The following is a 15,183-nucleotide window of genomic DNA, read 5'->3' on the forward strand; positions in this document are numbered from 1 at the left end:
AGTCATTCATCCTGGACCATACACTACTCTTTGTATGGTTGACAGTTATCACCACATGGAGGGAAGGGAAGAACATTGGGGACGATGGCCACCTCACTGGTGTACTTCATGATGTACTCCTGCTGCAAGGGATCTTCGAGGTATGAGGCCTCGAGGAAGAATCCACGCCATCCATGTGATGGTGGTCCCATAGTGTAGGTGTAGACGTTGTTGATGTTGGGCACCTCCTGCTCAAGCCAGAAGATGGGCTGGACACATGTGGGTGGGCCTGGAATGCAGGTGAGTAGACGGAAGTCACGACGAGTCTTGGACTCGGTGGAGGCGTGCCATGCCTTGACCTTGTAGGGCACTGGTGTGCCTGGTGTGACGGTCATGGTGATGGTGGCAGTGCCATTGGCGTTGTAGACGATGGCATAGTTGAACTCGGGACGGGGCTCGTTCTTGATGAACATCCTCATCATTGTCACAACTCCCATCACAATGTCGTCTTGATGGCCTAGCAAGGAGTGCTCGGCATTGGGAACGAGACGAAGATGCTTTTCACCCAGCAACTTGGAGAAGAAGAAGGATGGCGAGTCTGGAAGGAAGAACTCGTCGCCAGTTGAGCAGATCACATACTTGGGCATGGTCAAACGATCAATGTAGGTCATTGGGTCGACAATATCGGCCAAGTCCTGCATCTGTGGCGAGTTGAGGTATGCCATGATATCTTCGTTCAAGTAGTCCTCAAGGGCGAAGCTCCAGTTTCCATATGCCTGCCACTGATGGCCCATGTTGGCCGTAAGATTGAGGATTGGCATCACGATTGGCACAGCAACAGCCACTCTAGTGTCGACGGCGGCAGTGGTCCATGTGGTCCAGCCTCTCTTTGATGCACCGGCAACGACAAAGTTGTCGACGACGTATGGGATGGTCTTTCCAAACTCCTGGACTGCGTCCATGGCCTTGACGACGGCCTTGGTCATTGGAAGTCTTGCCAACCAGATTGGATCGTTGGTGTAGTTTATGAAATGTCTCCAAGTGTATGCAATCAAGTTGTCCTCACTCCTCTCGTGACCATCATTGTTAAACATGATTGGTTGGTTTGGAATTTGAGTGAGACCGACTGTGATCGTATCAGATGTCTCACAAGCAAGTCGGACTATTAAAAAATGATTGATTAATATTTGTAATGATATTGATTAAATTAATGACTTACCAAGACTATCAACAGAGTTTGGTGGAGACCAGTTATTGTTGCTACCTCCATCAATGTAAAGGAATGCTGTTTGAGACTTAATGGTGTTTGGTAGACAGCTGATTGATTGGGATGTGTGAGTGATTGGATAGGACAGGGATAATATGGGATGATTAATGACTTACATTGTCAACCAATGTTTCCAAACAGGTCTGTTTGATTCATTCAATGTCATCCATGTTTGTGATGCTGAATTGATTGGTTGATTGATAGTTAATTGATTTGTTAAACAATAATAATATTTGAATGCTCCACTTTACTTACTCAATTCCAAAACATGAGCAGTGTAGAGATCAGTACTGAATGTATTGTTGAGTGTCCATTTGTAGGTGGGATCTGGTGCATTGACATAGTCATCCAAGGGTGTTGAGTTGCTAACATGGTGTCCAATGATGCACACAAGCACAATGATTGACAAAGATAGTCTTAACATTGTTATAATAATTATATGTTATCTCTTTGAAGTGATGTTAAGAAGAACAATGGTATGAATGTAACATCACAACAATTGTAGGATTGGTGGATATTGATGTCTGATCATCGCAAGAGTAGTAGAACAGAATCGAGATATCTGTTCAATTCCAGCTTGTTTGGAATTGCTCAACACCACATGCGTAACACAATCCACTCCATGCTGGTTAGGTTGGAAAAATAATATCTTTCTTTTGATGTTGGGAACAGTCTTTGGACCATTACAACAAAGATAGCTAGTGTAGCGTAGTAGTAGTAGTAGTCTGATCATATCAAGATTATATATCTGATAAAGATCACTCTCTCTTCTTTGTTGTCCAAGATATGTTATGTACGTCGTACAAGAGAGAGAAAAGTCAAACGACCAATGACTTCCAGTATTTATGGTGTTGTGAAGTCACTGAATGATGTACTTACGTACGACCTTTGCGACTTTGTCTTTTGTCAAACATGTCTGATGAAAGTAGGTTGTCTCCTTGACCTTCTTCCTGACAATATAAGTTATGAATGGTACTCGAGTGGCAGGCTTGTGTATTTTAGTTACCATTTCATTGACACATGCAAAAGCTTAGGACATTCGATACTACTTGATCATTTCGATCATCCCCTCTTAGAAGAACAACTCATTTGAAGAGTTTGAATGTCCAATGTATCAAGTACTACTTTGTAACTGTTATTATGTTGAGTGAACGAAGTCTCATTATTGTCTTTCCTTTTGAAAGTCAAAACGTTACTCGTGTATTTTCACAAAGATCAAAAACAGGAAGTTTGATCACACACAAACAAAGTCTGCGCTCCCCAATCGCATTATCTGTTTGTTTCCAACCAACCTACCTACTTATAACAACTACAATACAGTAAAGCACAGGACAGGACAGGATGATGAACAGGTTCATAAATAGTGCTGCTGCAATAAATAGACATACACGTATTGCACAAAGTCTGGTTGGTCTGTCAACACCGACATTGCGATCAAACATTGTCACTGGTCCATTGTCATCAGTATCTCTGCTCACCTCTGCTTCAGCACCATCATGTGCATCAAACCAGACACGTTCAATCTGGGTCATTGGAAAGGATGCTATACCAAAGGATTACGTCGATCCTAACGCACCAACGTAATGTCTCGTCCTCACTCATCAACATCATCAAGGGCCACACGACGGACACAACACTAACAAACTATCGATCATTCATTCAATCAATCAATCAATACAGTACCTATAAACTAAAGACTATATATACATTCAATAGAGTTGCCAAGGGACGTCCAGGTGCAAAGGCAACTAGATATCATGGCTTTGTACCATGCACAATCACAGGAGGCGGTCTGCCTCTGCGCAATGTCGCCGTAGAGTGGGGCAGAATCTTTGGTCTGACAAAGACAGGTCACTTCTACACCAACAGGAAATACGTTCTGGTATGTACACTCTATAACAGAATCAACAGCAACAGCAACAGCAACAGAATCTAATATTTATGCATTCATACTTAAACATAGAATATCGAGGATAAGGAGAAGATCGTTGTGAAGCTGTCCAATGTTGAGATGCATGCAGTGACTGAACGTGCGATGTTTATCAAGTTTACAAGAACCGAAGATAATCCAGAGACTGTGAAGGAGTTGACATTGCCACATCTGGTGGTGGAGAAGAAGAGAGACGAAGAGCGACAGGCTAAACTATTGAAGAAGCAGCAGTACAGGGAATTGATGAACATCGATCTCACATTCAAGCCTGCAGTTCGCAAATCAGATATGACTGCTTAAAGTCATGTCCTTCTTTGTCATTGGCGAATAAAACAACAACATAAATATAACATCTGCATCTTGTCAATGACAAGATATCTCTTGAGAGACACGTGACATTGTCATCGTCGTTGTTAACTTCTTGGAAACCAACAGATAATCAATCCCAATAAGGTGGCGCGCATTCGAATTTGAATTGTGTGGGTGTGTCGGTTTCAAACAGTTCGCATTCCTACGCGACCTCCTCGCACAGAGTGAGAGCAGTCAAATGACTAAATGACACCATCCAATCAACTAAATACATACTTAGCATTACATACTATACATATACAAATACAAACACAAATACATAAGATTGATTGATAGTGATAACAACAACAACAAGATGGAGATGAACTCTACACTATCTGAGCTATGTAGTGCACTACAAGACTCATTCTCATTGGATACCAAGGATACAGATGTAGTGGATAGAGAGTCTGAAGTGAACCTTATACAATCAGTGTTGAGCAAGTCACTAAAGGCATCAACTGGCTCTGCATTGTATGTCTGTGGACTACCAGGCACTGGCAAGACACTGTCCGTGTTGAAGACCGCTCTAAAGATACAAGCCACTTCAAAGGTAATAATGTGTTTGTTTGATTGATTGAACCATACATGGACACTAATACATGTACATGTACATACATATATAGCGATGTGATGTCATATATATCAATTGTATGCGACATAAAGATGCAAGAGATATATACGTTGATATATATCACAATCTAAAGAAGGTGAAGAAGAGTCAGATCAACTTTAGTACAGGTGAAATAATCAATCAATTGGAAAAGACATTCTTCAACGCAGAGTCAAAGAGGATGATGTAAGTACTCATCACGTGACAATCACATGGGAGCTGGAACTATCCCAACCCCAACTAACTAACCAACCAACATTATCAAAGGTTCTGTATACTTGACGAGGTAGATCATATGGTATCTCGAACTAATAAGGACCTCTATCGTATATTTGAATGGCCGTTTGAAGAGGGTTCCAGATTCACATTGATTGGAATTGCCAATGCACTGGATTTGATTCAGAAACATCTTCCAAGATTGTCAAGCTGCGGTCGTGAGCCAAAGTTGTTGCACATGAAACCATATACACAGGACCAGATATATATTATCCTAAAGGACAGAGTGGAGAAAGTGACAACCGAGGACTTTGTACAAGACGAGGCGTTGAGATACTGTGCCAAACTGATCGAGGTCAAACGAGGCGATATAAGAAAGGCTCTGGACATATGTAGACAGGTGATGGCCCGCAAGCAATTGGAGTTCCAACGACATGGCAAAGAGGATTTGGAGGTGGACGAGTATCTTTTGTCCCTAGACGATATGATGGATATGATGGACGATGTGTTTGGCGAGAGCAACTCTCCCAAGATCAAGAGTCTGCCATTGCACGCTCAACTCATTGTAATCTCCTCACAGACAGCCTCCCCTACCGCTCTAAACTACCTAACATTTGCTGCAGTATACAAGGAATATCTTTCCAATTGCAGTTTAGTATATCTTGATCCAGTCAATAGGTATGTAAAGTCTTCGCATCAATCAGACAATCAATCAATCACTCATTCATTCGTTCAATCAATCATATATATAGGAACGAATTCTTTGACGTATTGAGTTCAATCACATCGAGTGGATTGATGTCATTGGACACGAATGAAAAGGTTGAAGAGAACAAAAGGAGGATCACATTGGTGTTCAACAAGGATGATGTTGTGTTTGGATTGGAGCATCTAAAGATGTTGCGACCTTTATTAGATCAGTTGGAGTCAACTAACATTGGAGGCGAGCAATAACTTGGTGGTCTGTCTACAGTCACCTCTTAGTCATAGGACAAAGGTCAAGAATTAGTTCATAATAACAACTATATCTATCTTTCTTTCTTAGTGTAATGTATATGACTGTCATTTATTTACTTGTGTAATAGATTAATTGATATATTGATGGTCCATGAAATCTAATTATATGGATGGAGGATAGTGTTGATGTTGTTGGGAGTTGGCGATCAAAGTAATCAACAACAATATACATGGTTGTCAAGATGATCATGATTTCTTGACAACACCAAACAGAATGGTTTGGGCAGAAGATGTTCTTGAGAATCAGTCCTTGTTGGCCTTAAACTTGTTGACAGTACCGGTTGGACCATTGACCCAATATCCAGACTGGTGCACTACCATGATGCAATACCAGCAGAAATATCGTTGGTTCTCCATGATCCAGATCTATCAGTTACTGTGAATTTCTGTTCAAGTGATCCATTGCTGCTCAAGGTGATGTTGCCATTACATACAAGGTACAGTCGTAGTAGTAATAGTATGTATTAGCGGGAATACACAAACTTTCCACACAACAAAAGACAAGATGATGTACTCCTGGGTAATTTCATGGATACCTCTTCTAAGTAACTTCTACTTGTAGACACTAAAGTTCTCACTTTCCGGAAAGTCCTACCTTGTGACACTTCTGTCATTGTTTGAACTATATGATTACATATCAAATATATATAAATGATCTGTTACCGACTTTGACAATTCACCCTAGTCGATGAAGTTAACTATCGATGTCGTTATACATTGAAATCAATGGTGAACAATCAAATAGTATCCATCATTGACAACACCTTGTGTCCTCCCCCATTTTGGTAGAGGGGTGGTTCGTTGGACGAGGCCTAAGTTAACTTCACAACACACGTTGACAACAGATACATACACAACCACAACAGAACAAGCAAAGGGGTTAGGAGGAATATCTTTGGGGATGGAGTTGTCCAATCTAATTTTTTAAGCCCAAAGGATATAAAAGGAATTAGTAAGAGAGATTGAAGGATTCCATTAATTAATTAACTTAGATGGTTTGTGTACCCTAATTTCCTTTCTTGGACAATGTCCATTCTGAGTGGACTGTTTTAAATAAATTAATGAATATCGATTGGACAATCGGATATAAATGTAAGTGTAGAACAACACGCTTACTGTACTGTTCATCAATCCACTCAACACGTGACAATTCAAATAATACTCTACAACAACAACAAATTACTTGACACATCAAATAAAAAGTAATTACATTTAATTTATTATTAATTTACTTAAGAAAAATCCCAATCTCCAAACACCTAATATAGTATAATATTAATATCAATCAATCAAATATTCTTGTTAATAACTAATATAGTTATTTTTTAACCTTTATTTGAATCGTAAAACAACTAACTTCAAATACATCTTAAAATAACTAATTAAATATAAATCAATCCATCGATCAATCAATCATTGTTAACCCAATCAATATATATAATATAGATATTTAATTTATTATAAATCCTCCAAATCAACAAATAATTAAATATTTATTACTTAAAGAATGAATCAATCATCAACTTCATCACTACTCAACATTAGCTTATTCAATAAGCAACTACCAAACTTGTTACCAACATTAACTTTTGCCGCTATGATGACATCTCCATCTTTGAAGAGTGTCGGATCATCATCATCTAAAGGATCAGAGAGAACCCGAGTTCCAACTGGACCATTCCACGAGTCACCAGCCACATTCAACTCACCAATACAATCAATTCCAAAGAGAATCACTAGACTCTATCCAACCACATCTCCAATCACCAAGAAGATTGCCAAGAACCCAATTGGACGACCAAGATCAAAGCGACCAGACCACTGTTTCATCTGCAAGGTGACCAAGACACCAGAGTGGCGAAAGGGCGACAATGGTGTGGATGTTTGTAATGCCTGTGGATTGAAGATTAGAAAGGAGCGTGAAGCAAGAAAGATGTTAATGTTGAACAACATATTGAACAAGGAAGAGGACAACAATGATATTGTTACTCAACATGATATTGATGAGTACTTCCAATCACTAAGTAATAGATTGACAATGGGCGACAACTGTATAAAGTTTGTAAACTATGGACAACATCTTGATCATCCACATCATCAACTCGTTCATCATATCAACAACAAGTACTCACCAAAGAGAGCAATAATCAACTAATAAACTACATACACCGACATAATATATAATTATGTTTGTGTTCACTTCATCATAAATATACACTTGAATAGAGTTTGGTATGTTTAGTGATTGAATGAGTGGGCACGGCATGACATGCCTTGCCCACTTGTGAGCGGACTGACTGTTTACTCCTCGTCGGATGACTCCTCTGAAGCCTCGATCTCCTCAATCTCAACTGGCACATCAGAGAACACTTGGAGTCTGAATGAACGGTTGACACCGGGCTTGAAGGTGGATGGGATGATGGTGTACTCGCTGGACTGGTCGGGGGTGACAGTGACACGGAGACCAATGTCGTTTCTCTTCTCCCAGTTGGGTGTCTTGTTGAAGAGATGCTCGTTCTGGAAGGTGGACGCCTTGACGGTGTCTGAGTGATCGTCACGGTTGATGAGGACGAAACCAATGCTCTCGTCGGCCAATGTTGACTCTTGGATGAGCTGGACAAAGAAGGACATCTCTCCGCTTCTGTCCTTGGGCAGCTTGAGCTTGTACTGTGGGTTGTCAAAGAAGGAGGCGCCATTGTTTGGACTGCCTCCGGCACTCTTGCCCACCCATGTGCCTTTGACCAACTCGGTGTTCTTCCATGTGTCGGTCACGGTGGTGAAGGTAGCTGCCTGGTCGTCGGTGAACAGGGTGATGTGGTAGGCACCCTCGAGACCCTGGTCAAAGGTGGATGGGATGACGATGTAGGTGCCCTTTTCGAGCGACATTGTGTTGCCGTTGTGGCACGATGGCTTGAACGTCTCGGTCTTGCCAACCTGGTCTCTGTACTCGACGAGACGCTTGCCAACGTCGTTGGTCTGCTTCAGAACGTAGAAGCCGATGCTCTTCTCGTGGTCGTCCTGCGAGACGAGGATGCAGAGACGGGCGCTCTTGGACAGGGTGATCTGGTGCTGGGGACTCTTGGTCCAGTGCAAGAGGTTGACGTCACAGCCACCATTGGTGGTGTTGGTCCACAGTCCGTTGATGGTGATCTCCTTCCACTGTGTCGACTCGTCCTTGGGCAGTGGGTAGAACTCGAGATTGGTCAGTCGCTCCGAGTCCACATTGATCTTATATTTGCCTGTGAATCCAAACTGCTCTGCGTATGGGATGATACAGTATTGACCTGGCTCCAACTCAATCTTACAGTCAACAGACACTGCTGCGATTGGGCAAACAAAGTTGTCCACCTTCTTAATGTCACTAGTAGTATCGAATATCACCTTCTTGCTACCATTATAGAATGSCTAGTGATGGTGTGTATCATGTTAGCAAGGTGACTCAATCACTCAATCATGCATTACTATTCAACAACTTACAATCATAGTTAAGTACAAAGAAACTTATCCTTTGATCGGTACCCTCTGGCTGTCTCAACTTGATGAACAGAGGAGTGGTCTCATTCTTGACGGTGAGGAGGTACTGTGCACACTTGACCCAATGTGGGTTGTTGGTAAGACTGCCAACACTGTTCTCGGTGGTCCACTGACCGTCGAGCACGATGCCCTTGAGCACCTCCTTGGGTGGCTCGTTCTTTGTGAACTTGATCTCGAGGTTGATCTCGGGTGGGTCCTTCTGCTTCTTGGCGCGTCCAGCCTTGGGCGAGGTCTCCTCGACCTCTCCCTCAGAGTTGGTCTCCTTGGTGTCCTCTGGCGAGGTGGGTGCAGCAGCGGTCGAGTCGACGGCTGGTGGCGATGTCTGTGTTCTTGGACGATGAGCGGCAGCGCCAGCAGTCTTCTTCATCGATGACAGTGGGTACCACTTGGCCTCGCCATTAGCCGTCAACAACTCGTTGATGGACAACACCAACTTTCCAGTGACCTTGTCCTTGAAGAAGAAGTTCTTCTTCCAGGCCTCAATCTCCAACTCGCTGTTTGGTGATGAAACGCGGCTGATGTTTTCGAAAGTTGTTGTTGGGGGAGTGGGTGTCAGGTGGTGGTCTATCATGATCAGGTCCCGAGACCTTAGCCTCAAAGTAACCCAAATTAAACCAAAACACATCTCGTCAATGAATGTTGTACTTACAATTCGAATACATCAACAAATGTATGATTGGCTGATGGCTTGGTCTTGTCCTCTGTTCTCTTCTGTGCCAACTCGCACTTTGCCAACAGGAAATGTGTCTGGCATCCCTTAACCTCCTTGACTGTAAATCATAAATAAGTGTCAGTAAGACATTGTCCAACCAATCCAAAAGACAAGTCTGGACTCAGTAGTGTGATAACTTACTCTTTACCTCGAGGGTTCCAAATATATTCTTGTCTTTGATATTTACAGGTGCAGCAGCGGCTGGCGATGCAGCAGCAACTGGTGATGTTGATGCAGTGGAAGTAGTCTCGGACATCTTTTGATTGAATGATTGGTTACTACTACCTAACTATGTTACTAAATTATTATTGAAATGAATGAGCACAAGATATGTGGGGATGATGCCTCACTCAATCACTTTCATATGTTTGTTGTGTGTTGGGTGTGTGATGAACTTGAAACATGTTAATTAAATAAATAAATAAAAAATAGTTTGAAAAACCCAATATTGGGCTGGGAATGTTTGTCATATTCATATAATTGTTTGCCGAATATATCTATGTTTTGTGATCAATTCAAGTAATCTGTGAATTCTGATTCGTGTCGTGTTTGGACAAGGACATGTTATCACAATCATTCATTGTATCTCTCTCTCTCTCTCTCAACTCAAACTTAGAGATATTTATCCCAATAGATTGTGTTTAGAAGTAGAAAGTCATGGGAGTAGCTGATTGCACGTAGGTAGCCTTTGGAGGACAGTGATATGGCCTTGATGATGGAGTCATTCACTTTGTTGTCTTGCAACGTGAGGCTACTCATTGACATCTCAATGAATCGAACGGTGCTGGTTCGTATGAGTTGTAATAGTCGTGAGTGCTGCTCGTTGGTCAACTTTGGAAGTTTGCGATACCATGACAGTTGGATCAGATTCTTGCACTCTTGTAGTATGCCAAACAGCATGTCGAGGTTATCGTCACGACCTTGAGGATCGTTTTGATGTTGGTTGTCCATGTCCCACGTCTTGATCATGCGCACTGAGCTGGCTGCCAGCGCCTGGTACGAGAACCATTGGTCCGTGTTGATGTACTTGATGGTCTTGTTAGAGGCCAACCACGCATCATACTCAGTCTTTGTCCGCTGACAATAGTAGTCGTCCAGTGCGACAATCTGTGGGTATCGTTTGGTGATATTATGAAGAACTTTAACCTTGTCAAGGTCGTTGCGCACATTGAGAAACTGAACGGCAGTGTGTTGTGGTTTCACCGTCTTTAGCTGCACGGTTGGATTGGCAACAACATTGTAGGTAGTCATTTGTATCTGATGAGGTGGCGGTTCCACCCTTATGAGATCCAGGTCGTAGGATGGAACAATGGACTCCACCTCACAACGAAGCTCAGCAACGTTGTTTGGTGCCACCACTGGCAGACACTGGATGGGCGACGACAAGTATGGAATGGATGAGCATACGCCMATACTTTAACAGTTTGATCAGTGCTGTGCTGGAGCAACGTGGTGCATTGATCTTGTAGAATGCGAAACGCACCATGGGTATCACTTGAATCAGCCACTGCTTGCACACCAGAGACAAGTGCAGTATGTATTCAAGGTTGTTGCAAAACAATGCATTGGAATTAGGATAGCTATAATTGATTCGAAGATAATCATTATAGTCGTAGGGCACTTGGCAGAACTCCACTATCTTTCTAAAGRATCACCGTGGTGAACAATCCATTATTGCGAATCAAACAAGTCTCCTTAAAGTCATTGGTCAATCTCTGTTTGATACCATCGAGACATGATAACATATGATTCAATCTTAGACAAGATAATTCATACTCTATTGTTATTATCGTTATTGTTATTGTTAGGACATAGAATTGAATAAGTTGTTATCACAAGGATACTGACCACCCAGAGACTTGTCTCCATTATTGTTGATGGCGATGGATGATCCACAAAAATTACACGTTCCACTTTTAAATATATCTGTGTTGATGTCCATAGTTGTTGGAATGTGTTAATGATGGTTTTAGAACAAACAACATAGATGATATCCTTGTTGATTGATGTCTGTCAATGGTGTTGACAACAAATAATAATCCTTAGTTCTTGTAATAATAACACGAACCAAGACACACTCAATGAGGCAACTTTTAGTTTGTAAGTTCACATTCTTCAATTACTCACATTTTGTGTCGGTTTTTTAATTAATTGTGTGTTTTTTTTAGTTTCACAAGAGTCTCTAACTCTTGAAGACCGACCTCCCTCTTTTTTTTTTCTCGCCTTCATTGTTTCAATCTTCAACATTTATATAAATACACACACAACGTTCACAAGATATATTACTTTATAAATATACCAATCACATTCATACATACATCGTAGTTGTTGACATCTATCAATCATTGTCAAATTATAAATATCAACAGCAAAAAGCATGGTGCAAAAGGATACTAAAATAGCTCAACAACAACAGGGCGCACAACCACAACAACAACAGCAACAGCCACAGCAGCAACAGCAAGGCAAGGTCGGCAAAGAGGCATCGAGAGCTGACAACAACAACAACAAGAGGGATACAACAATGAGACCATCAGACAACAACAACATTAATAATAATAACAACAACAACAGCATTCCAGATAGCAACAACAGAGACAAGATCAGAACTGTGAGGGAGATCACTGGCTGGTCAGAGGACGACGTTCTCAGAGCTTTGCAGGAGTGCCACTTTGATGCCGACAAGACTATTGCGTATATCGTTGATGGTGTAATCTCACCACAAGCTGACCAATGGCAAGAGGTATCTAAGAAGAAGGTATGTTTATATCTTGTTAACATGTGATGATCGATATTAACCATTTTGTTTGTACAACAACACAGCCCGAACCAAAGACTTCAAAGATTAAAGGAGGAGAGGATCGCCCATCAAAGAAGGATGACCTGAAGGGTGCTGCTGTCAGAGTTCCAAGACCAGAGAGATCTGAGAGACCAGAGAGATCTGAAAGACCCGAGAGATCGGAGAGACCAGAGAGATCTGAGAGACAAGAGAGGTCCGAGAGACCAGAGAGGTTTGCAGGTGATAGACCTGAGAGATCTGAGAGAGGTGATAGAGGTATGTAATGAATGAGCTTTCAAGTTCATTGACGATGGACGCAACATTGAACGACTTAATCTAACATCAACAATAATAATACATTATAGATGGTGATCAGAGAAAGTCAAGGGATAGAATAAGACCAAATGGAGATGGTGTGTCCTCACCCCAGAACAGACAGCAACGTAGACAGGGCCAGAACAACTCGGTGCCATCCTCCCCACCGACAAAGACTACTGTTATCGATACTACTACTACTTCCACTTCTACTACCACTACGCCATCTACCATCTCTACACCAATCAACAACACCACCACCCCTACTTCTACTTCTACCACCACTACATCAAGCGCTACAACCACGACGACCTCCACTACAAGCAGCGCTACCGGTGACTCTCACCCAAGCATTGGCAAGGGCCAATTATCAATGAGTGCCATGATTCTGGAGAAAGAGAGAGAGCGTGAGGCCCAACAAAAGCAACAGCAGGCCAAGCTACTGAAGCAGCAAGAGCAGCAGCAGCAACGAAACCAGCCAGCCCTCGCCCCAGCCCCCGTTACTACTACTACTCCTGTGCCCACTGCACCCACCAACACCAACACCTCTACTGCCGACTCCAAAGAAACCACTACCGACTCCACTACCCTGCCAAATCAACAGACAAACACCTCCGCATCTGGTCAGCCAACCTCATATCTGGCTGCCATCAAAAACGCCAACGCCCAGCCCAAACAATCACCAGTCACCACCTCCAAGCCAGCACCAACTCAATCAACACCAGCCTCTACTGCTGCTGCAGTTGTTGTTGAGCAAACACCAGTCGCTGTCGCCGCCGCTCCAATCACAACTCCAGTGGTCGAAACACCTGTTGCTGCACCAGTAGTGGCACCAGTTCAGACTGCACCCGCACAAGTCGCGGTCGCCTCTGCCGCACAGCCAGTCGCCGCCACCAGTGCCACCGCCGCCACTGCCACCACACAACAACAGACCTCATCCCAGTCATCGACACCATCACAACGCATCAACTTTGGTCAAAAGCCAGGCAACACCCAAGCCTGGAAGCCCAAAGATTCACCATCTACCTCCCCATCCCTTGTATCATCTGCCTCAAGCGCTCAACACCCAACTACACGCCAGCCAATCGGCAAACAACAAGCCACCAAGAGCTTCGACACGCCAGTGGCACTGCCCGACGACCTTTCCTTTGATCCAAACTACCATGTCCAATTTGGCAAGGACCCATCAGTTGTTGCCCCTGTGCAATCTGTCCCAAGCGCCGTCTCCACACCAACCGTCGCACCAGTTGCTGCACCAATCCAACAGCAGCCAGCACCAGTCACTGCCAAGCAAGCTGTCGTTACCCCTGCTGCACCAGTACAACAACATCCAGCTGCTCACCAGCAGCAGCACCAACAATACGCTCAACATCACCAGCAGCAACAGCATCACCACCACCAACACCAGCAGCACCAGCAGCAGAACGTTGTTGGACTCCCACAGAACGCCAACCTGGGCCAACAGACCAACATGCAGCAGCAGCAACAGCAGTACCAACAGGCGTTCCAGTCGATGACCCAGAACCCCAACACAATGGAGCCACACATGATGATGCCAGAGACCGATCTGCAACACCTCTCCTACCAATACCCATACATGGTGCCAGTGATGCCCTTCTTTGCCGATGAGATGAACCGTCAGCCATTCTACGACACCTACAACCAGAACAACTACAACCGCACCACATCACCCGTCAACGACAATGCCGGAAACACCAGCAAGGGTTTCCAGCGCAACCAAAACTCCAACCAGCAGTCGTTCCGCGGCTCTGGTGACAACACCAACAAGTTCAACCATCAGCAACAGCAACAGCAGCAGCAACAGCAGCAGGATGGCCAGACTCAAGCCACACACCCATCCTCGCAGTCACCACCCCTGCAGCAGTCCCACTTCCCCTACCAACCCTACGGCTACCCATATGGCTACTCACAGTTCCCATATGGATCCCAGAACTCGCAGTATCAGTTCGGCCCATACGCAGCCTACCCACCAAAGTACATGAACATGCCACGCGGCTACCCTACCCATCCAGGTCAGAACCAAGCCTACGGCGAGCAAGACGACTTTAAGAACATGTACGGAGGCGGCTACTTCCCCACCACTGCAGCCGGTGTCATTGACCCAACGCTCCAGACCAAGATCCAGCAGGGCCAGCAGCTGACAGGCTCGCCAACCAGCGGCGCCAAGACCTACGGTCAGAACGCCTCGCATCACCAGCAGGCAAACCCTCAGGCACCAAACCAGCAGACTGGTGACGGTCTCTCCAACCAATACAACAAGGGACAGTACAACCAACAACAACGCGATCAATCAAACTACTACAACGCTTACAACATGCAAGCTTTCCAACCACAACACAACACTGGTGCCCAGAATCAAAGAAATCATTATCCACTTGGTAACTAAATAAATAAATAAATAAAGTAACCTTATTTATAAATAATATCTCCTTTCTGAGAATGATGCGAAATG

At 43.6% G+C, this 15,183-nt stretch overlaps 7 protein-coding genes across 7 annotated transcripts; 4 read left to right on the plus strand and 3 right to left on the minus strand.

The window, feature by feature from the left end:
- Nucleotides 1–23: 23 nt before the first annotated feature.
- On the minus strand, nucleotides 24–1,670 carry SAMD00019534_014200 (hypothetical protein; the record flags this gene model as incomplete). The annotated part of the gene is made up of 4 exons (XM_012903387.1): nucleotides 24–1,141; nucleotides 1,199–1,296; nucleotides 1,363–1,426; nucleotides 1,502–1,670. 4 exons carry the CDS (start codon nucleotides 1,668–1,670, stop codon nucleotides 24–26), a joined length of 1,449 nt encoding a protein of 482 aa, XP_012758841.1.
- Nucleotides 1,671–2,587: 917 nt separating this feature from the next.
- SAMD00019534_014210 (hypothetical protein) lies at nucleotides 2,588–3,473 on the plus strand (the record flags this gene model as incomplete). Its single annotated transcript, XM_012903388.1, has 3 exons — nucleotides 2,588–2,826; nucleotides 2,927–3,128; nucleotides 3,210–3,473. Coding segments are annotated over 3 exons (705 nt in total), but the record flags the coding sequence as incomplete, so codon positions are not given.
- Nucleotides 3,474–3,840: 367 nt separating this feature from the next.
- SAMD00019534_014220 (hypothetical protein) lies at nucleotides 3,841–5,307 on the plus strand (the record flags this gene model as incomplete). Its single annotated transcript, XM_012903389.1, has 4 exons — nucleotides 3,841–4,077; nucleotides 4,151–4,323; nucleotides 4,405–5,031; nucleotides 5,106–5,307. 4 exons carry the CDS (start codon nucleotides 3,841–3,843, stop codon nucleotides 5,305–5,307), a joined length of 1,239 nt encoding a protein of 412 aa, XP_012758843.1.
- A 1,663-nt stretch (nucleotides 5,308–6,970) lies between these two features.
- SAMD00019534_014230 (hypothetical protein) lies at nucleotides 6,971–7,525 on the plus strand (the record flags this gene model as incomplete). The annotated part of the gene is made up of 1 exon (XM_012903390.1): nucleotides 6,971–7,525. The coding sequence occupies one exon, from the start codon at nucleotides 6,971–6,973 to the stop codon at nucleotides 7,523–7,525; it is 555 nt and encodes a 184-aa protein (XP_012758844.1).
- Nucleotides 7,526–7,671: 146 nt separating this feature from the next.
- On the minus strand, nucleotides 7,672–9,872 carry SAMD00019534_014240 (hypothetical protein; the record flags this gene model as incomplete). Its single annotated transcript, XM_012903391.1, has 4 exons — nucleotides 7,672–8,690; nucleotides 8,848–9,419; nucleotides 9,554–9,674; nucleotides 9,758–9,872. The coding sequence occupies 4 exons, from the start codon at nucleotides 9,870–9,872 to the stop codon at nucleotides 7,672–7,674; spliced, it is 1,827 nt and encodes a 608-aa protein (XP_012758845.1).
- Nucleotides 9,873–10,228: 356 nt separating this feature from the next.
- On the minus strand, nucleotides 10,229–10,867 carry SAMD00019534_014250 (hypothetical protein; the record flags this gene model as incomplete). Its single annotated transcript, XM_012903392.1, has 1 exon — nucleotides 10,229–10,867. One exon carries the CDS (start codon nucleotides 10,865–10,867, stop codon nucleotides 10,229–10,231), a length of 639 nt encoding a protein of 212 aa, XP_012758846.1.
- A 1,126-nt stretch (nucleotides 10,868–11,993) lies between these two features.
- Nucleotides 11,994–15,117, plus strand: SAMD00019534_014260 (hypothetical protein; the record flags this gene model as incomplete). The annotated part of the gene is made up of 3 exons (XM_012903393.1): nucleotides 11,994–12,374; nucleotides 12,440–12,671; nucleotides 12,761–15,117. 3 exons carry the CDS (start codon nucleotides 11,994–11,996, stop codon nucleotides 15,115–15,117), a joined length of 2,970 nt encoding a protein of 989 aa, XP_012758847.1.
- Nucleotides 15,118–15,183: the final 66 nt, after the last annotated feature.

The sequence above is a fragment of the Acytostelium subglobosum genome (assembly GCF_000787575.1).
Source record: "Acytostelium subglobosum LB1 DNA, scaffold: scaffold2, whole genome shotgun sequence".
Taxonomy (NCBI): domain Eukaryota; phylum Evosea; class Eumycetozoa; order Acytosteliales; family Acytosteliaceae; genus Acytostelium; species Acytostelium subglobosum.